Here is a 25090-nt window from a genome sequence, read left to right as displayed (position 1 = left end):
TGTTTCATCTGTTAACATTATTTTAGCAGATTTCCAGACTTCGAAATTATTTCACAAAATTACAACTCAATTTTAATATAAATTAAATAAATAAGTATAAATTGAGTAAAACGAGAACAAAACAGTAAGACTGTAACATTAATTTAGATAAGCGTTTATAAACTAAGGAATATTACTGGGTAAAATTAATATTTTTCAGATTTACTACGCGAATTTTGTTATCGTATAAACTACATAATCCCCACGTTTTGACTACTTTTCAGCAACCATGATCACGGGCAGACGAGATGTGAATCATGGTTGCTGAAAAGTAGTCACAACGTCGGGATTATGTAGTTTATAAAATATAAAAAAAATGAATTTTATAATAATTTATTTTAATGAATACTCGTGAAAGTCTTAGATCTCGATAGTACTGGGTCTTTTAAACTTTGAACACAGTGGCGCTATCTAGTTAATTGAAAAGAAACTATTACAAGCAAAGTTCTACTAGAGTTAACATGTAGATGGCGCACTTAAAAAAACTCAATTTATTGTAACTCCATATTCGGGAACATGAATTTATCTTTCTTAGTCTTTACATCAATTCCTAACCGTGACTGAAGAGACAAGACAAAATGATACTTTATTCCAATGTCTATTCAACATTAGTGTAAAGAAAGAGGTCTACATAACTACTTATACTTTTATATTTTTATTATTATTTCATATTTAATTATAAACAAGAAAAGGCACTTTCAAGTATATTTAGGAGTTGTCGTTAAATTAAAAAATTCTAATAATAATCTGTCCCTAGAAAGCTGTTATAAGATAACGTCACTAAAGAAAACGACTGCGTTTTGAAATAATACTCAAACACTTCAAGCAAAAAATAATGGAATACATTTAAAACAAAGTGTTTTATTTAATGGTTTAAACGCAATTAATATTTATTTAAGTGTCACTGAAAACGCTGAAGTAGGCAGCCAGTGGGCGCTTCGAAGACATTCATGCTAAGACTCACCTCAATTCCCGTCACTCCGAGCGCCGTCACAATGTTGGGCGTCATCCTGAAGGGCACCTTTTCCGGGACACGCAGCGTCTTCCCTTTCTCGAAACACACATTATAGTCTATATGCACCACCTCACCCGAAGTCAAGTCCACGAGCACGTTATCCAAATGCCTATCGCCTAGCCCGATGATGTACCCTATCATACTCATGACGGCGACTGAGTAACTGTACCGCCGCGTCATTTGCCACCACTGCTCCGGGTTCAGACTACTACACCACAGTTCCCTCCACAGCAGGTCCTGAGGTGTCTCGGCCGAGAGTTCTTGTAACACCTGCTTCAGTATAGGAACGGGCCACTCCTTTCTATTCTCGGTAGATATTCCCGCTTCCTTTAACAGCGGATTGAGCTTGTTGTAGAATAGTTCAGAGGGACGTAACACGTTGACAGTTTTGCTCGTTTTCGTAGACTGAATGGCTGCCTCGCGGTTTTGCCAGCGCTTATATAAAGCAAAAAGGGGGGTCACGTTGTCCACCCAACTTATTAATCCCGATCGAGGTCCAAGAGGAATGACGGAGTAGTGTCGTGCTCTGTAAGTCTGATTGTCGTTATTTTCGGAATCCCGAGCTAGCATAGTGTTCGTGATCGATAATAATTGCATTATCCTTTCATCCAAATGCAAATCTTCCAACCCCTTAAACAAATAAGTGTAGGGTTTCCCGTTCGAACCATAAAACACCAATTTTTTCGGTCTCGTCTTGGTTGGCAAAATAGAGACATTATTCTCAATTGATTTGATTGTAATCCTCACCGTACGTTGATTCGTATGCAGGCCGGGCATTGTGATAACAGTATTCTTCATTTCAGCTAAAACCGGACTTATGTCCGACATTTTCAGAATGTAAGACGTTCTTTTGTTTACTTTTTGTTGTAATTTAATTTGAAGTTGTTTTAAGGACGCCCATGATTCTTGTGGTTTCTCAGGATTTTCCGGATTCTTTAATTTATCAATAACGTCGATTATCATAGCCTGAAATTTAGTTTGGAAAGCGACTTCATGAGGAGTTTCAGGTTTAGCAGATGTTATATGATTGAGTTGTTCCAAAACAAACACGATGGGTTCGAATATAATTCGGTGTTTTTCCTTAATCAATTTCTCTTTTTCTTCTGCAGACAAATTTGCATTATTCTTTACTTTGGCGATTTCAGTTTCTAGTTGACTCAGGCGTTTAGTAAATTCTGAATGATGTTGTACTAGAGTGCCAAGACAAAGTTCATCCCAGAGAAGATTGATTCTTTGCAATTCCTTTACCAGCAACTTAACTTCCAAAATAGTTTGTGGTGCTTGCTTTGCTAATGTTTCTACCATGTCCAAGAAACAGGAATTTAAGTCATTATTAACTTTGTCACTAGAAGAATCCTCCAAGTCTAAGTTGTCATCATCACTGTCAGCGTCTTCGTTGGATAAAAATGACTTTGGCACATGTAGCTCCGTTAAACTGTTCTGTTCATTTTCAACTGCCCCAACTACTGCCGGGAACGTGATAAGATGTGGAGTGTCTTCTGCTAACCGGCACAATAAATCTGACACACACTTCCTGACATATGTTTCTGGATGATTGAGTCTAGAAAACAGTTGCGGAATGATAACTTTCCATGGCTGAGTAGGTGTGTTTGCTAAGCCAGATTCTAGAACTGTTTGTAGCTCCATAGCGTGTTTGACAATCAGTCGAAGAAGTCTGAGTGTTGCGTTGACAACAGCATTTTCTCCACTATGGTTGATATAGTCGGAGGCACATATTAATTGCAAAAACTTGAAGTACGCGTCTGCTGACAATTCGAAATAGGAAAACACCCGCTTTTGAGCTTGACGCCAGATATCTACTAGCAACGCGAGGTGTTCTGGAAATGCGTTGTTTAAGGAGGGGACAGTGCGCAATTGATTTTCTATCATTTCAGATGTGTTTATCTCATTCCAATCGATATCTTCTTCATCACAAGTGGCTTTAGTTTTTGACAAAATCTCACATACTGCTTCAAAGTCTTGCTGGGAGCATCCCATCATAACACTTTGTATTTGTAGTTTATCGTTATCAGTAAGCTGTTCTCGAGTTTTAGAACTAAATTCTACCATCTTGCGACCCCATCTAAAACACCAAGCAGCAAAACTTGCCCACGCTTTGGCCAGACCCGGACATTGATTCACGCCAAATTGTAACAATTTCCCAACTGCAGAATCGGTAAGAGGAATAACATTTTCAGATATGTTATTATCAACAAGTCCAATTTCTGGTAGTGCTTGGACCAGTTTCGTGAGAGGCGTGTCATTTTCCAATATATGTTCATTTTCATTTTGTACCCATTTAGATAAAGTTAATAACATCCTTGTCCCTTTTTCCCTAAGTTCATAACTTTGTTCTCCCATAGCTAATCTTTGTGAAAATCCAAGAGAAATGCTCGCACATAAATTAATAGCTTCTACCTTTGATTCTTCATTGACATATGTCACCTTACAAAGTTCTGTCAGCGCACTTGCATTATTTAAGGTCCATATATCTAAGTCATAAGTATTGTTAGACATAGTAAGAACTTCTCTCAAGTCTTCCAGTTTTTCAATATTTAAACAAGCTTGGAATGCTGAATTGTTTTTAAAATGTTTTAATAGTTCCCTCTTCGCCATTCCTAAATTTGTATGTTTCCTCGCACTTCTAATGACGTCAAGTCTAAGACACTCATTATAGTAAATATTTTCTTCAGACATGTTTAGTTTTGTAAAATATTGATGCCACCATAGGACGCGAGCTAGATTTTTCATTTCTGTGCCATAAACATTTTCTTTGAGAGCTGAAGGTTTAAAAGGGTTGGTAATTGTTTTCCCGTCCTTAAGAATATTCATCAAACCATGATTTGCTAATTGCATTACTGCTACATCTTTAAGGAAATGTGTGGCGTTGGTTCGCATAAATTCTTCAGCGCTGGTATTTAACAGTTCTTCACAGTTCTTAAGTAAAGAGTTGTATTTTTCACAATCATTATTGTAAGACAAATTTATTGCCGTGTTTACTAAGGTTTTTTCTACATTATCAAGCAGACCTTGAAGTGTACATGAATTTTTTGACAGTTCATTGGTTTCCTCGTTCAAAACATTCCAATTCGAGAGTTCAGGAATAACACGAGTATCTTCAAATGATTTTAATTCTATGAAAGAGTCCCATTGGGAACTACTCCTGGAGTTTGTTATCTCTTTCCACTCTTCCATATCCTCCCAACTTTGTATATTTTTGTAACTTTCGTATATTTGCTCATCAACAAACTTATATATTTTTGTATCTGATTGAGAATTTTCAGCTTCACCCTTAGTTTCCTCTGCTTTAGAGGCACAGAGTAAGGTGTAAAAGTTCGCAGCTGATTCGTATCTAGAGTTAGCCTGTTCTGCTGCACCTTTCAGCCACAATAATTTTTGTTTAAAAGTTTGTTTAACCCAAACATAAAGCCCTCGTATTACTTCTGGTTCTTGGATCTTGATTAGAGTCCGAGCGACGTTCATTACGATTGCCTCTATATCGATATTAGCGCCCGATTTTGCGGCATTTTGTAGAATAAGCGAAGCATGATAAATAGAAGCTCCATAATGGCCCCCGTACACACTGACGGCGAGTGCTGCCGGGCGTACTCTGTTTTGCCATTCCCGACATGTTGCCCAGTTCGTGTGAAAAAATGTTTTCACCGGCTTCGCGACGGCAGGTAGAACTGTAGCTGTTCCTTCTGCAGCATTGTAAGTATATTTTTCAAGAAACATCATAAATTCTATTAACCACCTTGCTCTCGTCTGCTCCGACAGAACTAGTTCAATAAGTTTCGAACAATCAACTGCGACATATTTCGTTTCATTCGAGGAAATTTCTCTTGCAATTCCCTTTAAAGCACCCTCAATTTTAGTAAATGTCTCCTGTGGTTTGCCCAATACTGTTCTTAGCTTTAAAGATATGCACGTCTGGGCAACCTCTGACAGAGCCCAACTTACACAGATGGATGTAAAATTACTCACAAATTGTCTGAAAAATAGTAAACTTGTTTCATCACTATCATCACTCTGAAGTGGCCAATAACATATGTATATGTCTTGTAAGAAGTCTTTGGACTCAATATTGGTGTCCAAAATAGTATCCATAATCTGTCTAAAATGATGACCCGACAGAGTTGAAAATGATCCTCTCATGAGGTATTCTTTAAATGTATTAATTTTTGCATCACAGTTTATAGTCAAATTGGTATTCAGTTTACGGCTCAAGAAGACCTTCACAGTTTGCTTATCAAATTCCTGTTGCACTATATCCCATGGAAGCTCAAATAAAAGTTCTTTACATATTTTGCTCAGGCCTTTATTGGTATTATCTATATGCAATGTACATACAAGAGCTATGCTTTTGAGTAAAACCAGATTCCATACCATGCTTTTGTTCTTAAGTAAAAAATGGAAATTCTTTATAACAAGTAAAACAATATCACTGTTGAAGCTTTGGGCCAGTGCAAGCATGTTTGTTATCAAAACATGAAAACATTTGGACATTCCAACTATTGGCAGATATTTATCTAATTGGAAAAAAATATCCGCTATCCATGTGAGTACAAGACACAAGGTTTCATCGGAAACTTGCTCATCCAAAACAAAATTGAGGGTGTTCATAATTACAGCAAGATGGCCTGAAGTGGGGCTGGAACTGGACACTTCTCCAATATTCAAATTTGATAAACCAAACAAGTCATTGGCCCTTGGTTGTGAGTTGGTCACTAAGTCACTTGATGCTATAAAATGGTTATTCTTTTTACAATGTGAGTACAGTAGGTAGAGTATTGCATATTGTAAAGCGGGTCTCTCTTTCATCAGAACTTCGTCATGAGGTACCATCTTTATAGCGAGTAATTCTAAAATGCTAGGTTGCAAGGCCCACATGCCAATAATTGAATTACTTGCATTTGCCAGTTCTGTCAAACATTGCAAATAGAAGATAATATTCTTTTCAGCGTCATCCTTACTCAAATCTTCTGAGTATTCTATTGGTATTATGTGTACTTCAGGCAAAATGATGGAAAAAGATATTTGAATATCAATAAGGACATATTTGTATGCTTCTTGTAATAGTGGGATATTTTTTAAATTGAGCAAGTTACTATAAATTGATGTCAAACCATCCAGAACATCCAATTTATCGGTAAAACGTAACAAACGCAAATCAGATTTTGGACCTATTGTTTGTGTTATGAATTCAATAGGCAAATTAGACGCAATCTCCTTTATAGTCGTTGAAATTAATTTTATGACACTGAGACAAATATTCTCTTCTGTTCCCAGATAATTATCCATTTCCAAAGATATTAAGTCAAATAATGATGTCAAGCAAGGTGAAGACTTTAATTGCAAGTGTTTCAGGAGTAATATGACACATTCATTACCTGCCATTACGAGTTCTGCTTCCACCTCCTCCTTCATAATTTCATTCAATACTTGCAAAATTTTTGTCAAAGAATCTGTCAAAAATGTCCAAGACACTGACTGGGACACGGTAGGACTCAAGAGGTTCCCTAGACTTTTAACAACGGTGTTAAATACATTCAAAAATGAAGCAACCTTCTGTATACAATCTTCATGAGAGTGGACATCTGCATCTTTATCACATTCATTTGAGTCCAAGTCGTTACTATAAGCCACCATATCCTCTACAAACTGATTCAACAGATTTACTGAAAATGACACATCTGCCTGCCAGTGACGACTCAGTTTATAAAGAGACTGAAGTGCAAATTCCTTTATCTTTTTAGACTGTGTGTTGTCAACATGCCAGCCTACTAATATATCAACTGTGTCAACAAAATGATTTGCAAAGTAGTCAGGATAAGAGTTGGACACCTCTATGATGGCATTTATAGCTGCCATGAACACGTCAGTTGACTCTGTGCCCTCAATAATTACTTGAAGCTTGTCCAAGGTAAGTTCAGCATAATCAGCTAGGCATGGAGCATGGTAATCGATCTGGAAGGTTTCTACAAATGATAACACTAGCAGGTGCCTAATTGGAGTACTGTGAACTGCGTATGCTGCAACCACCCAATCTAAATGTTTCTTAAAATCTGGACCCATTACATATCCAATTCTTCCCAGTACAGCAGTTGCACTCTCCTTAGTTTCTGGACTGGGAGCATCGTACAGAACGTCCAACAAAGACTCCACTAATATGTCGTATGATCTTCTGATGTATCGTACATTCTCAGCCAACATGACAGCTTCTTGCAACTTACTGCAAAGTGCAAGAGACTTCTCAACGTCAACCTCGGCGCAAAGACGGCGCAAGAGCTTCGAAATCCGTGGATCCTCAGGTAGATTGACTACCATATCAGATCTGTCATAAAATTTGTTGTTATTACCCTGCCACCAGCTGTCGTTGTTCGATCCTGCTAGCGGTTCGTGATATTTATAGGAGTTTTCATCGCGATCACTCCGTGGCGGGAAACCGCCGCGACCTCGGTTTCCACCTCTTCCGCTGCCCCTGGAGTGTCGGAACTCAGTGACGCGGCCTCGGGAACGATACCGCGAATCTCTTTGACCTCCGAACGTGGAAGGAACATCGTATGAACCAACATAACCTCTGACCTTATCATCCGTTGTGTTTTCATGTCCGATTTCGTCTCTGTCTGGACCGTCAATATTCTCCGATGATTTAGAATTTTTCACTTTACTATTTGCAGTGGTGGATAGCATTACTAGAAATCGTTTTAAAAAGATTTATAAGATAACACATTGCCGTAGAATAATAATAAAATCCGCTCAAAACTAGAGAAACAAACGCTTTTAGTTATTCATTCGCCAACATAGACAAATAAGAAAGTGATACAGAAAATAAATCTTTGACTGTCACATTTATTGAAGTAGATAAAAAAATTTCAACCTAATGCCTAATTCTATGGCCTCTACTACAGATACGTAAAATCACACATTGAACAATTATAACAGTGTTATTATTTTACCTATATGGCTATACACTTTTAAAACAATAAAACATATTAAAATTTTATTTTTCTCTAAAAACTGAGGATAAAATGGATTTCAAGCTCAATAAAAGTCAAAAATTTTCATTGAATTTATGAAAATTTATTTATTAAATGTATTTATGAAACTATTTCTTTTTTATGTTATACTTTATTATGAAAATAAAAACATAAACGTTTTGAAATATGTATTATAATAATAATCCTTTTTATGAACAGTTTTTCTTTAGTTTCAAAATATAAATTTAAAAAAAAAAAAAAACTTTACTATAATAAAAGGAAAAAAAAATGTCTTAGACTGTAGACTATAGAACTGCCAATTGTCAAAACAGCATGGATAATGAACAGCTAAACCAACAGGCAATACCTTATAAAAATATTCATTGTCAATTAGTTTGTGTAAGTAATCTATTCTCAATAATTTGTAATAAGGTTGGCCATTTTGATTAAATATGAAGTCGACGAAAAAAACACACGACTTCAAAGGTAAAGAAAATTATTATTTCTTCTTTAGTTATTGCTCATTGTGTCCGTATATTTACAACAATAGTATTTTCCATTACTTATTTCAGCACTGGATCTGAAGGTCAATAAAGATTCAGTATCTCCCCATGTCATTTATTTTAAAGAACACACAGTCAGAGAACATACCTCCGATAAACCTTCAGGACGCACATTATTTATAATCAACGTGCCGCCTTATGCCGATGAGAGGGGTTTGACCAATGCATTCCGTGAAGCTGGAAAAGTAGTCTCAGTGATTTTGACATCAAGACCTAATTCATCAGAAACAAAAATTGATACATTCTTAGGTGAACCTACAAAATCGGCGTCATTTAAAGTATGTTATTTAGTATTTAGTAAAGTAGCCGATTTAGATAAAGCACTTAAACTAACTGAACTGCAGCCTATGAACTCAAGTGAACATCAAATCAAAGTCGGTATATCAAAATGGTTAGATGAGTACAATAATTCTATACAACATCCTAAAGCCTTGAAGTCTAAAATAGAATCTTTTATGCAAGACTACGATAAGAAAATGGCTTCGCAACAGGAGCAAGAGAAGGAGTTAGAAAAAGAAGATGATGAAGGATGGGTCACAGTCACTAAGGGAGGAAAAATACAAAGCTTTGCCAGGACCGAAAAAGTTAAAAATAAAATAATGGAGAAAGAAGAAAAGAATAAAAAGAGAAAAGAATTGAAGAACTTCTACACCTTCCAAATCAGAGAGTCCAAGATGAAACACATAGTGTCCTTACGACAAAAGTTTGAGGAAGACAAGAAGAAAATAGCACAAATAAAACAAAGTAGAAGATTTAAACCATTTTAATATACTTTTTACAAATTACACTGTCTTTTAACCATAACATTATTTAATATAAGAACTAATTGATAAATCTCTGATCTTTATACAGCATGTACAAAATAACTAATAAAAATTGAACACTATGTTATGTTAAGTATACTATACTACTGCTTCTAAAAGACTTGGGTCTGTCCAGGACTTCATGTAGAGAATAGCCTTAAAGATGGTGATGGCCTCTCCAGAAAATACTGAAAATTGAGGAAAACATTTAAATTGTAACACTACCTTAAATTTAGCAAACCAGCATCCACCCCTACACATCCTAAGGGTATGTCTTAGATGCATCTGTGAGGATTAAAATGTGGTTTGATCACTTTTGAGAAAATATGGAGGATTTTTTTTTGTCAGTATCAAAGGAGCCTTTTATTAAATGATGATGACCTGTGATAAGGCAGTGATCAAATAAGAGAGAGTTACAGGAGGGCGAGATAGTGATACAAATTTTAGATAGCTATTTGATACAAGGGGTTTAATTGATGGAAGTTGTGCAGTTGGGAAAGAAGGTATAGATGGTTAAGAACAGATGAGAAGACAACTGAAGCATTCTACCAATAAATCTGTCACAATGCAGCTGATGATGGATATTAAGAGGAAAAGTTCATGTCATTGCACCCTAGATAATGCTTAAAGCTTCCATCAGTTTTCTCTGAATGTTTTGAAGCAGCTTTATAGAGAGTAACTGCTTGGCAATTGTAAACTGCCAAAGATAGGCTATGGTTAGAGAGCTGAGACATTTACATCATCATACTGGGGATAAAAATCATTTATTTACACAATTCTTTATTTTATTACTCAGGAAACTGTTAGATGCTTGGGCCGATGTAAATTGTACAGAGATTCTGTTCCGACCTACACTGATTATACCATCTTTTACGATATTATTGATTTTATGAGTATATAAAAATTTACCGATGGTTATGGGTCTAATGGAAATGGGAGATGCAGGGTCTTGGATTTCCTGTGAGACATGTACAATGTAGGCGCCTTTATCAATATCGGAGTCAAATAAGGAACCATTTTGAAGGTATGGATGGGTATACAACGATTGAATGGAAGGAGAGGAGGGATTTGTTACGTACACGAACATATTTAAAATTAGACGGGTGTCGCCTTGACAACATCGTTGTATAGACAAAATATCACATTACGAGCGACGATGCTGACTTCCCGAAACGACCACCTGGCCTCCTTAACCAGAATATTGACGATACAGCACAAGCAATGTAATTGCATTGCAATCCCAACTTCGGGGCAATCATGAAGTCTTAGGTATAGGATTTAAGTTTTAATTATGTAACATATATAATATACATATAAGTAAGTTTCTTAGTTTCCCTTGCACCTCTGGCGGCTGGGAAACGAATCCTATATAATTGATTAATAATTGTTTATTAGAGGCTGGCTGAGGGTTGAAGAATCCTCATCACCATGACGCTTAGGTGATAACTTTAGCGTTTCAAGAATGATTGGAGAGGATAGCAGTAAATTGATATTCATAAGATCTGGTGGTAATGGAAGAGGATCTCCACCCATTTTTTGCTACCGTAGATATAAAAAATTACAAAATAATACACAAACCAAAGCAGATTAATACTTACAACAAGGTTATAATAGGGCAGTAATCACACATAAACTAAAAATTTAACACGATTCTGGCTAATGACAAGGCGAAAAAATAACAATATGATGAATTAACATCACCAAAGTTCCTCCACATGTGTCAACCAAACCTTCAGCGGTTACCGTAATTCTCAATTTGATCTATGTTTTCTCTAATGTCAGAGCACCTGTCAAATAGATTGGTGATGGCTCTTTATGATGATGCAGAGCAATCTGTTCTCTGGTAAAGAATTCAGGGCGGCAAGGAGATTGTTTATGTTTCCATACACACATCCATTTGCAAGTGCTACTTGAACGGCCTGGCCAATTCGATCTAAACAGTCCTAGAAAAATATAAAATTGATTGCAATGTGTAACAACTTACATTTTAAGTCCTAGTTCCCAAGAAATAATTTACCAACCTGTAACCTATTGTCGGACTGAAATTTAACTCCACATTTTATTAAATTATGTGCATAGGCCTGCACTATTGGAGTCAGAGCCACAAGATGCTGTGCATTTACTGCTGTAGGTGGACCGTGCGTTCTCTTGCCAGCACGCAAGCTATGTAAGACTCCGAGGTGCAATTTTATATACAACTCTGTCTCGGAGAGAGATTTACTAGTAACTGACTTTACAATTGTATGTTTTTCTTCTTCAAGTTTGATTTTCTTGATAGGAATAGGATCGGTGTCAATATCTGGAATGAAATCTATTTTATAGAATAATATTTATAATTCACTTGTGTAGTTGAAGTTCCTTAGTTACCTTCATCCACATAAAGTGGTGCAAGTGCACACCAGTGTATTAATCCAGCCAGAGGAGTAACGGCAGCCATTGGAATGGAGCCGATAGGCAGGGCAGCCGGATTGAGTTGTGCCGACATACAGAGAGAGGGATTTGTATAAACCTAAAATAATGAATATAAACAATATTTGGTTTATGTTTAATAAAACGTAATTGGAAGTGGTAAGTGTCAAGAAAATTCCATACCCAAGAAGTAATTACTTCCAAGAGATTCTTTGGAGGCATTTTTTTGGGTTTCTGTATGTCATGTAGATATAACTCGGTAACAGCAGTTATAAAATTGGATACAAACTGAGGAGCATCTGTTGCTAGTGTCTTTAAAACATTCTGATTGGATGTGTTCAGGTAGAAGTGATCCCTAACAATATTCTCTGCCAGTTGTAGGGATTGGGAAGATGAACAACCCATTTGTTGGAGCCAGACACCTACAGCCAGTAGAACCTTGAAAATTTAAAATGAATAAACATTCTCACTTATGTAGTATCTAAATAATATTTTTATTATTTATACTAACTGGTGTACTAGATGCCGATACTGCCATACTTGCTAGAATACTAAGAATTTTTAATTTTCGCTGACTCTCTTTGCCCCCGAATAAAGATAGGAATATTGTATTTTTAGTTGTATCATTTGTACAAGCGCATAAATAATCGCATATAATATCAATAAGTTGTAATTCCTGAAGAGGATTGAGACCTCGACGTGGGTTACTTCTACGATCGGTTTCACAAAATACGAACTCTGATATTATGTCCATTGCTATGTCGAGTTGTTTACTAGTCGGTGCCGCCCGGCCTACTAATAATTGCTCTGCAAATATTAAAACAGAATTTAAACAAACAAAAATAATAAACGAACAATTAGACAATATGAATAGTAAAATTACCAATCTTAATAAGCGCTTCTTTAGCACATGCTGGAAATTCAAATTTCCTCAAAGTATGTTTTAAATCTGATGCAGACATTTTAAGTAATCTGCAATCTCAGTTCAAGCCAATTACTAAAAGGTAAATATCTAGGCTGTTGGAACCGAATTTGTAAATAGTAGTGATTTATGACATCTAGACTGTCAAACGTAAAAAGTGTCAACAAGAAAACGTTTAAAAACAAATACACCACTATCAAAAAAAAATTAAGGATGGTAAAGCCTAGCTGTGGTCAAGTTACTACAGCCCGAACATGGGCCGGCTCAACCGAGGAAGTACCACCCTCTCACAGAAGATGGGCATGAAGCAGACTTTAGTGGCTACGTTTCGTTCGATGAGTGAGAGAGCCGGTTGCCCTTTCCCTATTTCCAACATAGATGTTGCGGATGTCCATGTCCCTACTTCCCATTAAGTAGGCCGACAGCTCGTTTGCAACTTTTCACATAAAAATAAATACCTAAATCAAATAACTAGTTACATAGGTAGTCAAAGAAGAGAGCTGATAAAGATTTCACTCGAAGGATGTAATAATTTATATTTACGAAAATTCTCAACGACGACTTGGAAATTATTTATTTTCTCTACAAAATATTTTTTATCACATTAATACAAAAAGTTTGCCAATTTAAAATTTCCTCTAAAAAAACAATAATTATCGCGATAGCTTTGTTACCACGTATGGCTTATGTTAATTCAGTATTATAATTGTACTAACCATTATTTTGTATTATTTAGTATAAATATAATTAAAAAAAATTTTAGTTCTTATAAAAAAATCTCCCTATTCGGCATGTTTCGAGGTATAAGCCTCCTCCAGCTCTTTCTATATAGTATTCTTTCTTCTGCAACTCTGGTCTAGTATGTCGTCATTCCATCTTATTTTCAGATACCCCTGTCCTAAGGTCCATCTTGGATACCATAGGGTTATTTGCTTTTTCCTTTAATTTATTTTTCTTTGTACTATATGTTTTGTCTAACACCAATTGAGATGGTCTATGCGAGTTGTCATGTCCGTTACTTTTACCTTCCTTCTTATGAGAGATTCGGTCGCTTCGCCTGAGTGCTAATATACTTCTTTCCATTGCTCTCTTTTTCAAGTATTTTTTAGGACTGTCTGTAATGCTAAAGTCACACAGATATTATTAAAAATTCAAAATTATTTAATTTATTAATTATAAGAAGTGTTTTTAATTGATTTACCTTTAATAAGTAATAATGATGAAAAAAGATGATAAATTAAAAAAAAAAACAAATAAAAGGCGGTTTTTGAGACTTGCTTTTGACACTGACAGTCCATGCGTTGACTGACAATTAAAAGTGACCTGTGACTATTTTCTTATTTTGTTTATAACGTATAAGTTAAATTATAATTATGGAAGTTATAGTGGCAAACGTGGATCATATAAAATTTGACATCGATTATGCTTTAGAGCAGCAGTATGGAGCCCTGCCTTTGCCCTTTCCTGGAATGGATAGTAAGTTTAAAAGAACATAACATCCTAACTATACAGAGACAGAAGTTACTCGCGGTATGATAAATATTATTCGCTGTTCCCTTTCAGAATCTACTGCAGCAGTCTGCGAATTCTACAGCCAACCCGGGGGATGTGGTAATGGACCTCAGTGCCCTTATCGTCATGTGAGGGGAGACCGAACAGTAGTATGTAAGCATTGGCTGAGAGGTCTCTGCAAGAAAGGCGACCAGTGTGAATTTCTACACGAATATGACATGACCAAAATGCCTGAGTGCTATTTTTATGCTAGATTCAACGCTTGCCACAATAAGGAGTGTCCATTTCTTCATATAGATCCAGAAAGCAAAATTAAAGATTGTCCATGGTTAGATTAACTAATTAGCATGCTCAATGTATAACCATCACTCGTACTGAGGAATATTTCTATTCAATTCCCATGATTGTTTTGCAGGTATGATCGTGGGTTTTGTAGACATGGTCCACATTGTAGACATCGCCATGTCAGAAGAGTTCTCTGTATAAATTACTTGGCAGGCTTCTGCCCTGATGGTGCAAACTGCAAGTACATGCACCCACGGTTTGAATTACCAGCTCCTCCAGAACAGACAAAGGATGCTAAAAGACTTCCCGTCTGCCACTACTGTTCAGAAGTAGGACATAAGGCTTCCACTTGTCATAAGATTCCTCCTGATGTAAGTATACTATTAACCATACAAATTATCTAAATTTCTTTTCTATTGAATACATGTTAATTTGTGTTAACATTTACAGCAAAGAGAAGTCGCCCAAAAACAGGAGGAGGCACGTTATAGAGCCTTGGGCTATGTCAAGCCTGCTGTAGATGGTGAAGAACTGAGATTACAAAGACTGATCCACAAACCTTTAGAGGAAGTGACTTGTTTCAAGTGCGGTACAAAGGGACATTATGCCAACAAGTGCCCCAAAGGTCACCTGGCCTTCCTATCAAATCAACCCCCTCCCGGCAACCCAAACGTGTTTAAAAAACCTAACTAGTATAAGTATGTGAAGCCAAAATAATGGCTTCAATGACAATTGTGTTCCAGTGGATGTGAGAAAACAAATAAAAATTTACATTTCCTACAAATTAATCTTTAAGCGTCTATTCTGATCTTTAGTTTTAATGTAATAGACAATCTGTTTAAATTCCAAACTTTAAATTGATAAGGAAGATGGCTACAATTTTCTTTTTTTATATAGTGTTGTCATGTCAATTGTTTAAAATGGTTTCACACTAAAACCATTCTTGCTGACAAACTTGTTATGGCATTCAAGTTTAGGTTCGATTTTTTCTACAAAAACCCCCAACTGAATTTGCACTGTCGGGTGAAACGGCAGTCATCCTGACTTTGTTTCATAGCAATTCAGTAAAGTACTAAATTGTTTTGTATTTCAAGCTTAACATATTGTTAAAATGAGAAACAGATAATTAGAATAATATTTACTAAATTATAATAATAATTTTGTGGAGATGAAACACTATACTATAATTTTCATAGATGTTAATATATGAGCACTGGCCCATAACGACTCGGTATTAAGAATTTATGTTTTGGCATTTGTAATATCTTTAAGAAATATTTATGCGATCTAGTTTTGAAGATTAATTTGGTTTTAGGCAATCGGAAGTAAGAAATGAGTTATATCAGCTTAACTTTTATAAAAATAGCAACTTTATCGCCTTCCTTCAGTGACGTTTCGGATATTGGTAGCTAACGTACTTGTGGATCTTTAAGAGTAAAAACGGGATTATTGGGATCTTCCTATCTCAGGTACCTCATTAAGTCACAATATAAAGGTGAAATTTTATGCGCAAGAAATTAGGTGACAATGAATAATTAAGAGAAAAAAAAACGCAAGACAAATCAGCTCTAACATGAAAACCGCTGATAGTTGTGTATGTTATCGATTATCTTTTCAAAATTACCCGCGTCAGTGACAATCATTAACGGTCCATCATCGCTAGTCAGGATTTATTTAAAAGAGAAAAGTGTAGAAAAATGTATGCTCTAAGGAATTTTATTAAAATAATAAAGCTATGAAATCTAAATTAGAAGAATACTTACTTAATAGTTAATACGTACGCTTTATTTACAAGAACTTTCTTTTTACATCTTTCATCATTTTGAGTGTAATAAAATTTATTTGAATGTAGATTATATAAAACAAAAATCATATATATCTCACTATTAATTTAAATAGTATTGCTTTTAGCCTATGATTTTAAATTATAATTGTTAGTAACCCAATGCTTCATTAGAAAAATAACCTTGGTTTCCAATATTCTTTATTTGTTTTTATTGTTAACTTTTAAATAAACAATAAATATATATCTTGGAAAAGAGATATTCTATTTTAATAAATTATGAAAGTATAAAATTGTATTATTTGGGAAATTTTAATCCAAACAGTTTTCCTGCAATTTAATAAATAAACGTGAGGTGTCATTTTATATAAAAAAGTTATATATATTTATAAAATGTGTTAAGTTTACCAAGAGGTTTCTTCGATTTTTTTTTATTTAGTTTTAATCTCTATGCCCATCTATCATCTGTTAACATTTCTTATATCATTGATTTGAATGAACTTTATTTTCATTGCCTGATCTGAACGGAACGAATGTAAAAAAAAATACATTATTTTCAACAACTGTTGTCAATTGTCAAATCGTTGTCGTTTATAGCGTCTTGTTGTGGCCGTATTAAGATACACGTGTTTTTTAAAATTAAAATTGATTTCCATTTTTATTATTGCAATTTAAAAAAATCTTGACAAAAGACATTTTGTCTCTTTTAGATTACTGCCTATTAACATACTCTTAATTTAACTTCCTCAGTGACGCGAGAAATCGCAGAGAGGTTCAGTAGTTATTCAAAAGTGTTAAAAGAAGTATAAAATGGTAAGTAATAGTATTTTTTAACGATTATTTCATAAATTTGAGTAAAATACATGTATCCTATATCATAAAGATGAATGTCTTAGCACGTGTTATTTCTAGGTTATGTTTACTGTTTACCGCTGCCGGTCAACGCGTAATTGATAATTAAAAAACTTCACAAAACAATCTCTTCATACCATTACCAATAACGTACATTATTGCAAAATACCTTGAATATAAAAGGTTTAATTTTAATGACCCCATGTGACAAGCATCATTACTATAACCTCACAATATAAAGCTTAACATTGTAATATTGTTATTTGCAGGCTGAATCCGAAGCGTCTGTTAATCCCAAAGCCTATCCTTTAGCTGACACGGCTCTAACAGCTAAAATTTTAAACCTCGTGCAGCAAGCGGCTAACTACAAACAGTTGCGCAAAGGTGCCAATGAAGCCACCAAGACCTTGAACAGAGGACTGTCCGAGTTCGTCATTATGGCGGCGGACGCCGAACCACTGGAAATCGTTTTGCACATTCCAATTCTTTGCGAAGATAAGAATGTGCCTTATGTGTTTGTCAGATCCAAACAAGCTTTGGGTCGAGCCTGTGGAGTGTCCCGGCCGATAGTGGCGTGTTCCATCACTATCAATGAGGGATCACAACTGAAGCCGCAGATCCAAAGTATTCAGCAAGAGATAGAGAGACTCTTAGTGTGAGTGTTGTGACGGGTGCAAAGAAGTTATATTTTAATACAAAAGATATAAAAAGATTGACTTTTATTTCCAAATATATATTTTACACATTTAATAATTATAATAATAATAACTCCCTTACAAATTTTTAAACATTGATTATTATTCAAACAATTTTTTGGCTCTTAAATTCCAATTGTCTTCCCATCTGGTCTCTTGAAATTTATAAAGATTTTTCCTCATTCTTTCTGCAACTCTATTTTGAGAGACATTTCTTGGGAACTCATCAAACCATAACACTATAAGCTTGGAGAGTTCATCACTTGTTTTGAATATGTATCCATTCTCACCATTCTGAACTAGTTCATCAATGCTGGAAAAAAATGGAGTATTTACAACTTACATATATATAGAGTTGTAAAAGAAATATTTGAGAATTAGTACCATTTAAATTCACAAGCAAAGACTGGTAGTCCAGTGCCAAACATGTCAACAACCTTCATAGGCAGATCTAGCCCCGATGAACTTGTATGTAGACATACACCTAAATCTGCACTAGCCACCATTGTGGGATAATCGGCCGCCTCCAACCAAGGTGTTACCACTTTAACGTGCTGCCAATTTCGAGCTTTAATCTCATTCTGATAATGTTCTTTCATTGGACCCTTGCCAGTTATAACACAGATGAGTTCAGGTAGCTTGTTTGTTAAGTTGTATGTTGTCTCATATACTGCAAAATATTGAATAGATTTAACCTTTAATAATATTGAATTTGTAACATTAAAGTGTGTAATTTCTAAGCATTTGCCTTACGTTATTTTCTTTTACCTTGCAATGCATCCATAAGGATAGTAAAATCTTCATCTTCGGTCCAGCTAGTGCTACTGAACAGTAGAGCTGGTCTATTAAGCTTAAATCTAATTGAGTTATCAACTTCCTCAGTGAAAGCAGTAGATTGTCTACTTGTCTCATTACATTTTTCATTTGCATTAAAAACTTCATATTCCTGTCCTAGTTTTAGAAACCACTTATGTTTATCTTCTAGAGTTATTGGTTTAAATATTCTGGGTGGCTTGTCATACAGGACCATGGCTCTGTAAAAAATATTATATAGAAGTAAGAAATTGGCACCAATAAACTGTCATTAAAACTCATTGCATCACTCACGCAATATTCCAGTTTTCAAGCAAATCAGTTTTCATTGCATATGTCACACATATATTACTGTCTGATGATTGCCCAAAATATTTTTCTATGTAAGTTGCTACTTTTAAAAGTGGATGTTTATTTCCAATCGAAAGAGCCATAATTGTGTGTGCATAATTGTGCCAGTCAATAATAAACCTAGTACGGGTGACCAAACAATAAAACCTACAAACGGGTAGAGTAGGTATCGCCGGAGGATTCTGGCAAAGTAAGTAATCGCATTTTCCAGTTATCAATAATGTCATAAACAAGGATATAGTTTGCCACAAAGCTTTTGCGAAGTATTTTACAATCTTAGGAACTCTGTCTATCTTCAAGGGATGTAATTGAGTAATTGTAATATTTGTATTCTCTTGAATTTCAGTAAGTGGTGTTGTCTCCACGTATCCAATTAAATTAACCATAAAGCCACAACTAGCCAGTGATAGCGCATGATACTGCATCCTAGGACTTCTACCAATATCTCCGAGTACTACCACTTTTACCGTTTTCTTGTCTGTTTGTTCTAGTGTCGTCATGATCTAAACTATTCGCTTTAATTCATCTAAACAAATATATTTACAATAATACCGAATGACACAACTGTAACGACCGGTCTTTTGATAAGGTACGTCAAAAATCAAGTTTGAAGTTATTTTTGACATTAACGACATGTCAAAATCATGTAATCAGCTGGTTTGTTGTTTGAAAAACTAAAACTGTTGATTGCGGAAGTTGAAGATCTTATTAAAATAATATGTAAAGGAATCAATATACAATGTCTGCGGTCTTAATTATAAAACACCTGCCACCAAACTTATCTTTCCAAGATAAGGAAAAGTTATTGCAGCATTTCGGAGCTGAGAAGGTATGGGGACCCGAGAAAAGAGATTATGTGTTTGCTTCGTTTTCTACTAAAGAAAAAGCAAAAATATCTTTGCAGCGTCTCCATCAACTGGAAATAGCTAATAGACGTTTAGTTGTTGAATATTCGTTCGAAAAAGAACCGACGCTACAGACAAAACAGAATGAAGACTCAGTTTCAGACACCACAAAACATATAAGAGAGTTCTTGCGGACTCTTAACGCTTGGAATCCTTCTGTGGATTTTTACCAACCACCACCAATACATCTTAAATATAAATATCCTACAGCAAATTCTGTAGTATGTATAAATATTTTGTATTCACTCCTTCTACATAAACCGTTTTACATTCAAACATTACATCTCATGAACAAAATGAGCTTAGAGCCACCCTTTGAAGAAAATGAAAAAGCTTTAAATTATTTTAAGGAGACTTTTAGAGAATATTTTCTGGATGAGATTTATATTACTGCCCCTAATGAACCCAGCGAGTCAGAAATATCCAGTGATGATAATACATTACAGCCAAAGGAACAGTTACCTTCAATGGTGAAAAGGAAGCATTTGCTGCCTAAGACAAGGAAACGGGCTGCAGCAGTGTTGTCGACAGCCAATCTACCGATGTCTAAAAGAGAAAAACCTACAAACCAGGAAGATGTGTTTGAAGTCGTTGCTCCTGTTGCTGAAGCCAAAAAAATATCATTGGTTGTGTCACATGATGCTCTACAGAAGCAGACTGAAATCCCTGAAGTAGTGGGTGAGTTGGGAAAGTTTCAGAAGGAAGAACAAAGCTCAGTTCAAGAAGAGAAAGTTGAGGAACCCGATAAACCATCAATAACAAAAAAGGAAATTTTGAAGAATAGACTATCTTACAGGGAAATGAAGGGGTTACCAGTTTTCAAAAACTATCATCCTGGGGAACCATCTATGAGACTATACATAAAAAATCTGGCAAAAAACGTAACAGAACAAGATGTACAAAGAATCTATAAAAGATACATGGAAGACATCCCTGAAGAGGAGCAGGTTGGATTTGATGTAAGGGTCATGCAAGAGGGACGAATGAAGGGACAGGCTTTTGTTACATTTCCATCAATAAAGTTGGCAGAACAGGCTCTCAGTGAAACAAATGGGTTCATATTGAATGACAAACCGATGGTTGTACAATTTGCTAGGGCTGCTATTAAAAAAACTGTTGAATAAGTGATATTTTTTATTTAACAATTATATATCCATTAGCTCAATTGTATACGACAATGATTCTTCATGATCAACTTGAGGTTTTCCTGATAGAATTTTATGTAGCATCGGTAAAACATTATCAACTGTCATGAGTTGATCGATCAGATTGACTACCACTCGTTGCACATTGTTCAAAACCTGTACAACTTTGTCATCTTTAGTCAATAGATACTGTTGATAAAAAGCATCTATGAGCAAAGTGCACCAATCAAATAACTTGCTCTCATAGACATCACTGTATTCTTTATGAGAATCCGTGAGCAGGTACGATATATATGAAAGTAGAAATAAGGCGTTATCTAGTGTAAGTCCATTTCTCAAGTAAGGTATTAACAGAGCGTCACTGAAGGTTATTTCAAACAAGTAATCTAACAGTTGAAATTTAGCTCTCTGTTCATTTGCCTGCTCGGTTGAACTCATTTCACAATCACAAAATTTCATGAATTCTTCATGATCATTAACATCTATTTCCTTTGCATTTAAAATTTCAATTGTATAGTTAAGTATTGAAACTAGGACTGATTCAGGAACATCCTTGAATTCTCTAACAACATTGTACACATGTCTGAAATCCTTCTCTTCTAATAAAGGCAGTAAAACTTGTGAGCACATGTTACGTTCCGTGACGCCGACTTTGAGTAAGTCTTTTATTTCTTCTCTCTCAGCAAACAGAGGATTTGATTTTATGCCCCACTCAGCTACTTCAATGCAGCTGTCTTCAGTTGTGTCGTGAGAACCCAAAAGGCTTGACAAGTTTCTGTTTGTTTCAAGGATGTATGGCAACATTCCTATGTGATTGGATGCTTCCAGAATTATGCGTCCATTGAAGCAATATAAGTGAGCATTTTCAGCATACATTTTCATGGGATACCTGCAAGATCCCACACCCAATATGACATTGTAAGCCACAATGATTGCTCCATCTTGATCGGTGTTGCTTCCAAAGAGAATGAGATGATCCTTCCCCATCCAAGCCAGAGAGACGCTTGTTAGTGTTGATATCCAGGGTACAGTGCCAATGTTTGTCCATGATTTACTCACAAGATTGTATACTGACATCTTAGAGTCACTCCCTGTGAAACAAAACATATAAGATATGATATTGAGTGCATAGAAAATATATATTTGTATATACACATTTAAATAACTTACACAAAATGTAAACGGATGGGCTCTCATCTATATTAATAAGTTTCCCAACAACATACACATCATGGGGCCTCGTAACTTTAACTTTACATATTTTGGACTTGTCCATGTCACCCAGTTCTTCTCTTAGTGGACTCGTGAGAATTTCGTAATTGTTGCTAGTATTCTTGATGACGTAGCATATATAATCTGTTTTATCTAATGTAAAACAAGCTGAATCCACAACAGTTTCGGCATCTTTTATAAGAGGTTTCCCTTCATATGTTTTTCTATTTTCCAATGCATAGGAAAGGGATGCACAATAACCATTTTCAAATATAATTATTGTATTATCACCTTTCTGTTGAAGCTTTAAGATGTTGACTGAAAACTAAAAACAAGTGTTAATATCTGGCAATACTGTATCGAAATATAAAACTGACATGTGAAGAAGACCCAATTACTTTGTGTTTTTTTGTTTTGTCTAAATTGTCTGAATCTTCTTTCCATATCTTTATAGTGTTTTTATTAAAAACTCCGACATATCCTTCTTGCTCCTTATCATAAATAACATAAGACGTGAGATGTTCCTTTGAAGTCCAGCCTCCAATTTGTTTTTGATCTGAAAGCTGTTTAATATAGTTATAGCTTGCGTCATATTATTTGTATAATTATAACAGTAATAGGTGAAACACATAATACCCTGTATTTATTTACAACGTTTCTGCCTAGTGTAACGATAACATTTTCATCGTCTTTATCTTGTGATACTCCCAGAAAACTGTTTTGATCGATCAATGGACACAAAACGTAATAGTTGTGCAATTTTGCCATTGTGCTTTATTAAATTCGTGTCATAAATTCATCATACGACAGCTTTATCATAAAGTTTTCACTTTTATATATAAAATATAAATTTTCAGCGTGGTAGACAACGCGAGGTTTTGACATTGATCTAATATTTCAACTGTCAGTTGTCACAGAGCAATTAAAGTATATATATTTTTCATAGTTCAAAATATTTAATAAAATTACTCTATTTATCTTAAAAAAATCTCTGCTAAGAATAAAAATAAACATTAAAAAAAAACGCAGTTTTTAAATTTGAAAATAATAATTTCTTTAACTTTTATACCAACATGCGGTGATGACATCATTATAATTATAGTTAAAACAAAATGAAGATGTTTATTCAATTTCACTTTATAGTATATATGATAAAAACATATATAAAAATACACTTTAATCTTGAAAGGTGCAACACAAATAGTTTTTCAGATTTGGGGCCTCATATCAATGACCACTTGTTATCTATAGGTAATAATAATGTCTATAGTTTAAACTTTAAATCACGTTCAAGGTTACAATTATAGTAAGTCGCGGAAAAAAATATTGTCTCTTTCTATTGCATGGCATTCGTTTATAGGTTTAACAAGGTTCCAACCTCATTGATATTTCATTTCATGTGATCTTTTGGTAGCGCTGAACTTACGAAAATATTTAATTATATTTTTCGTTCATTTTGTAAGAAACTTTGAGAGAAGCCGGACACATCGAATATTTTATAATAAGATGTCTACTGCTGGAAAAGTTATTAAATGTAAAGCAGCTGTAGCTTGGGAAGCTGGAAAGCCATTATCTATTGAAGAAATCGAAGTTGATCCACCAAAAGCTGGAGAAGTACGGGTAAAAATTCTTGCTACCGGTGTCTGTCACACAGATGCATATACTTTGTCCGGAAAAGATCCAGAAGGAGTCTTTCCAGTCATTTTAGGTCATGAAGGCGGTGGTGTAGTCGAAAGTGTTGGCGAGGGAGTGACGTCCGTGAAGCCCGGCGATCATGTGTTACCTCTGTACGTCCCGCAGTGCAAAACATGCAAATTCTGTCAAAACCCTAAAACCAACCTTTGTCAGAAAGTGAGAATCACGCAGGGACAAGGTGTCATGCCTGATGGCACGAAGAGATTCCGATGCAAAGGTCAAGAGCTGTTCCACTTCATGGGGTGCTCAACGTTCAGTGAATATACTGTAGTTCTAGAAATTTCGTTGTGCAAGATAGCTGACGCCGCGCCTCTTGATAAGGTATGTCTATTAGGATGTGGTGTGACAACCGGCTATGGAGCCGCTCTCAATACAGCAAAGGTGGAACCGGGTTCGAACTGCGCTATATTCGGTCTCGGAGCTGTCGGCCTGGCCGTAGCTCTCGGTTGTAAAGCAGCGGGGGCAAATCGCATCATAGGAGTCGACATTAACCCTGACAAATATGAGATTGCCAAAAAGTTTGGCGTCAATGAATTCGTCAATCCCAAGGACTACGACAAACCTATCCAGCAGGTACTCGTTGACTTGACAGATGGAGGGTTGGAGTATACCTTTGAGTGCATTGGTAATGTTAATACCATGCGTGCTGCCCTGGAGGCATGCCATAAGGGTTGGGGTGAGTCTGTTATCATTGGTGTCGCTGCTGCCGGGGAAGAGATCAGCACCCGTCCATTCCAACTCGTCACCGGCCGAGTATGGAGAGGAACAGCCTTCGGAGGCTACAAGAGCCGTGACAGTGTTCCTAAGTTGGTTGATGACTACCTCAATAAGAAACTTCCTTTGGATGACTTCGTTACTCATAAAGTACCTCTCAGTGAGATTAACGAGGCCTTCCATTTAATGCACGTGGGGAAATCCATCCGTGCCGTTGTTGAGTTTTAAAAGATACTAATTATTTATATGGGAATATGATATTATAATGTGATTCTGTCTAAATATATAACAAACAATTGTTTTCTACTGCACACCACATGGGCTGTTTCTCAGAATAAATACATATTATTACATACAAGTGTTTTTCATTTCACAATCATTAATGATATATGACATC

The 25090-nt window shown here is 35.5% G+C and overlaps 9 protein-coding genes across 12 annotated transcripts in view; 5 read left to right on the top strand and 4 right to left on the bottom strand.

Annotated features, from left to right (window-relative positions):
- Positions 1–7877, bottom strand: part of LOC116772702 (serine/threonine-protein kinase SMG1) — a 64833-nt gene extending 56956 nt beyond the window's left edge. For both annotated transcript variants that reach the window (XR_009752783.1, XM_061522197.1), the window contains exon 1: positions 1004–7877. Coding sequence is in view for 1 of the 2 variants with exons in the window: in XM_061522197.1 (XP_061378181.1) it covers positions 1004–7747 (6744 nt within the window). In the remaining variant the exon portion in view is untranslated. The remainder of the gene's footprint in view (positions 1–1003) is intronic.
- A 457-nt stretch (positions 7878–8334) lies between these two features.
- On the top strand, positions 8335–9382 carry LOC116772378 (ribosomal RNA-processing protein 7 homolog A). The gene is made up of 2 exons (XM_032664548.2): positions 8335–8520; positions 8607–9382. Exons 1-2 carry the CDS (start codon positions 8487–8489, stop codon positions 9362–9364), a joined length of 792 nt encoding a protein of 263 aa, XP_032520439.2. The 5' UTR covers positions 8335–8486; the 3' UTR covers positions 9365–9382.
- Positions 9346–12867, bottom strand: LOC116772377 (integrator complex subunit 15). Of its 3 annotated transcripts, XM_032664545.2 has the most exons (7): positions 12693–12866; positions 12321–12616; positions 11993–12247; positions 11768–11909; positions 11422–11711; positions 11188–11343; positions 9346–9588 (listed from the first exon to the last, which is right to left on the bottom strand). In XM_032664545.2, exons 1-6 carry the CDS (start codon positions 12769–12771, stop codon positions 11191–11193), a joined length of 1215 nt encoding a protein of 404 aa, XP_032520436.2. In that variant the 5' UTR covers positions 12772–12866; the 3' UTR covers positions 9346–9588; positions 11188–11190. The 3 variants fall into 3 exon arrangements, with proteins under 3 accessions (XP_032520436.2, XP_061378160.1, XP_061378161.1); XM_061522176.1 differs by having other exon boundaries at positions 9346–11343; positions 12693–12867; XM_061522177.1 differs by having other exon boundaries at positions 9346–11343; positions 11422–11699.
- Positions 12868–14011: 1144 nt separating this feature from the next.
- Positions 14012–16115, top strand: LOC116772645 (cleavage and polyadenylation specificity factor subunit 4). The gene is made up of 4 exons (XM_032664889.2): positions 14012–14207; positions 14295–14571; positions 14659–14899; positions 14979–16115. The coding sequence occupies exons 1-4, from the start codon at positions 14105–14107 to the stop codon at positions 15219–15221; spliced, it is 864 nt and encodes a 287-aa protein (XP_032520780.1). The 5' UTR covers positions 14012–14104; the 3' UTR covers positions 15222–16115.
- A 739-nt stretch (positions 16116–16854) lies between these two features.
- Positions 16855–17873, top strand: LOC116772287 (NHP2-like protein 1). Its single transcript, XM_032664408.2, has 2 exons — positions 16855–17124; positions 17433–17873. Exons 1-2 carry the CDS (start codon positions 17122–17124, stop codon positions 17820–17822), a joined length of 393 nt encoding a protein of 130 aa, XP_032520299.1. The 5' UTR covers positions 16855–17121; the 3' UTR covers positions 17823–17873.
- LOC116772285 (chitobiosyldiphosphodolichol beta-mannosyltransferase) lies at positions 17869–19522 on the bottom strand. Its single transcript, XM_032664406.2, has 4 exons — positions 18966–19522; positions 18627–18892; positions 18243–18528; positions 17869–18171 (listed from the first exon to the last, which is right to left on the bottom strand). The coding sequence occupies exons 1-4, from the start codon at positions 19520–19522 to the stop codon at positions 17961–17963; spliced, it is 1320 nt and encodes a 439-aa protein (XP_032520297.2). The 3' UTR covers positions 17869–17960.
- A 239-nt stretch (positions 19523–19761) lies between these two features.
- LOC116772286 (RNA-binding region-containing protein 3) lies at positions 19762–21259 on the top strand. The gene has a single exon (XM_032664407.2). The coding sequence runs from the start codon at positions 19762–19764 to the stop codon at positions 21049–21051; it is 1290 nt and encodes a 429-aa protein (XP_032520298.2). The 3' UTR covers positions 21052–21259.
- LOC116772284 (uncharacterized) lies at positions 21044–23172 on the bottom strand. Its single transcript, XM_032664405.2, has 4 exons — positions 22921–23172; positions 22683–22847; positions 22243–22609; positions 21044–22163 (listed from the first exon to the last, which is right to left on the bottom strand). The coding sequence occupies exons 1-4, from the start codon at positions 23050–23052 to the stop codon at positions 21073–21075; spliced, it is 1755 nt and encodes a 584-aa protein (XP_032520296.2). The 5' UTR covers positions 23053–23172; the 3' UTR covers positions 21044–21072.
- A 422-nt stretch (positions 23173–23594) lies between these two features.
- On the top strand, positions 23595–25051 carry LOC116772533 (alcohol dehydrogenase class-3). Its single transcript, XM_032664754.2, has one exon. It carries the CDS (start codon positions 23791–23793, stop codon positions 24919–24921), a length of 1131 nt encoding a protein of 376 aa, XP_032520645.1. The 5' UTR covers positions 23595–23790; the 3' UTR covers positions 24922–25051.
- Positions 25052–25090: the final 39 nt, after the last annotated feature.

Source organism: Danaus plexippus, chromosome 12, assembly GCF_018135715.1.
Source record: "Danaus plexippus chromosome 12, MEX_DaPlex, whole genome shotgun sequence".
Classification (NCBI taxonomy): Eukaryota; Metazoa; Arthropoda; class Insecta; order Lepidoptera; family Nymphalidae; genus Danaus; species Danaus plexippus.
The sequence above is the reverse complement of the archived record's forward strand: the minus strand, read 5'-3'. Positions and strand labels throughout refer to the sequence as shown.

Bases quoted from the DNA above. Each gene is read 5' to 3' on its own strand.
- LOC116772284 (XM_032664405.2), bottom strand. From the start codon at position 23,052: ATGGCAAAATTGCACAACTATTACGTTTTGTGTCCATTGATCGATCAA. The intron at 22,848-22,920 runs GTATTATGTGTT...TATATTAAACAG, and splicing joins ACGTTGTAAATAAATACAGG to CTTTCAGATCAAAAACAAAT. The intron at 22,610-22,682 runs GTAATTGGGTCT...ACTTGTTTTTAG, and splicing joins ACAAAACAAAAAAACACAAA to TTTTCAGTCAACATCTTAAA.
- LOC116772377 (XM_061522176.1), bottom strand. From the start codon at position 12,771: ATGTCTGCATCAGATTTAAAACATACTTTGAGGAAATTTGAATTTCCA. The intron at 12,248-12,320 runs GTTAGTATAAAT...TAAATTTTCAAG, and splicing joins TATCGGCATCTAGTACACCA to GTTCTACTGGCTGTAGGTGT. The intron at 11,344-11,421 runs GTTGGTAAATTA...ATATTTTTCTAG, and splicing joins AGTCCGACAATAGGTTACAG to GACTGTTTAGATCGAATTGG.
- LOC116772378 (XM_032664548.2), top strand. From the start codon at position 8,487: ATGAAGTCGACGAAAAAAACACACGACTTCAAAG. The intron at 8,521-8,606 runs GTAAAGAAAATT...TACTTATTTCAG, and splicing joins AAAAACACACGACTTCAAAG to CACTGGATCTGAAGGTCAAT.
- LOC116772286 (XM_032664407.2), top strand. From the start codon at position 19,762: ATGTCTGCGGTCTTAATTATAAAACACCTGCCACCAAACTTATCTTTC.
- LOC116772533 (XM_032664754.2), top strand. From the start codon at position 23,791: ATGTCTACTGCTGGAAAAGTTATTAAATGTAAAGCAGCTGTAGCTTGG.
- LOC116772285 (XM_032664406.2), bottom strand. From the start codon at position 19,522: ATGACGACACTAGAACAAACAGACAAGAAAACGGTAAAAGTGGTAGTA. The intron at 18,893-18,965 runs GTGAGTGATGCA...TATTTTTTACAG, and splicing joins CTTGAAAACTGGAATATTGC to AGCCATGGTCCTGTATGACA. The intron at 18,172-18,242 runs GTACTAATTCTC...ATTTTTTTCCAG, and splicing joins TTTGCTTGTGAATTTAAATG to CATTGATGAACTAGTTCAGA.
- LOC116772645 (XM_032664889.2), top strand. From the start codon at position 14,105: ATGGAAGTTATAGTGGCAAACGTGGATCATATAAAATTTGACATCGAT. The intron at 14,572-14,658 runs GTTAGATTAACT...ATTGTTTTGCAG, and splicing joins AAAATTAAAGATTGTCCATG to GTATGATCGTGGGTTTTGTA. The intron at 14,900-14,978 runs GTAAGTATACTA...TAACATTTACAG, and splicing joins GTCATAAGATTCCTCCTGAT to CAAAGAGAAGTCGCCCAAAA.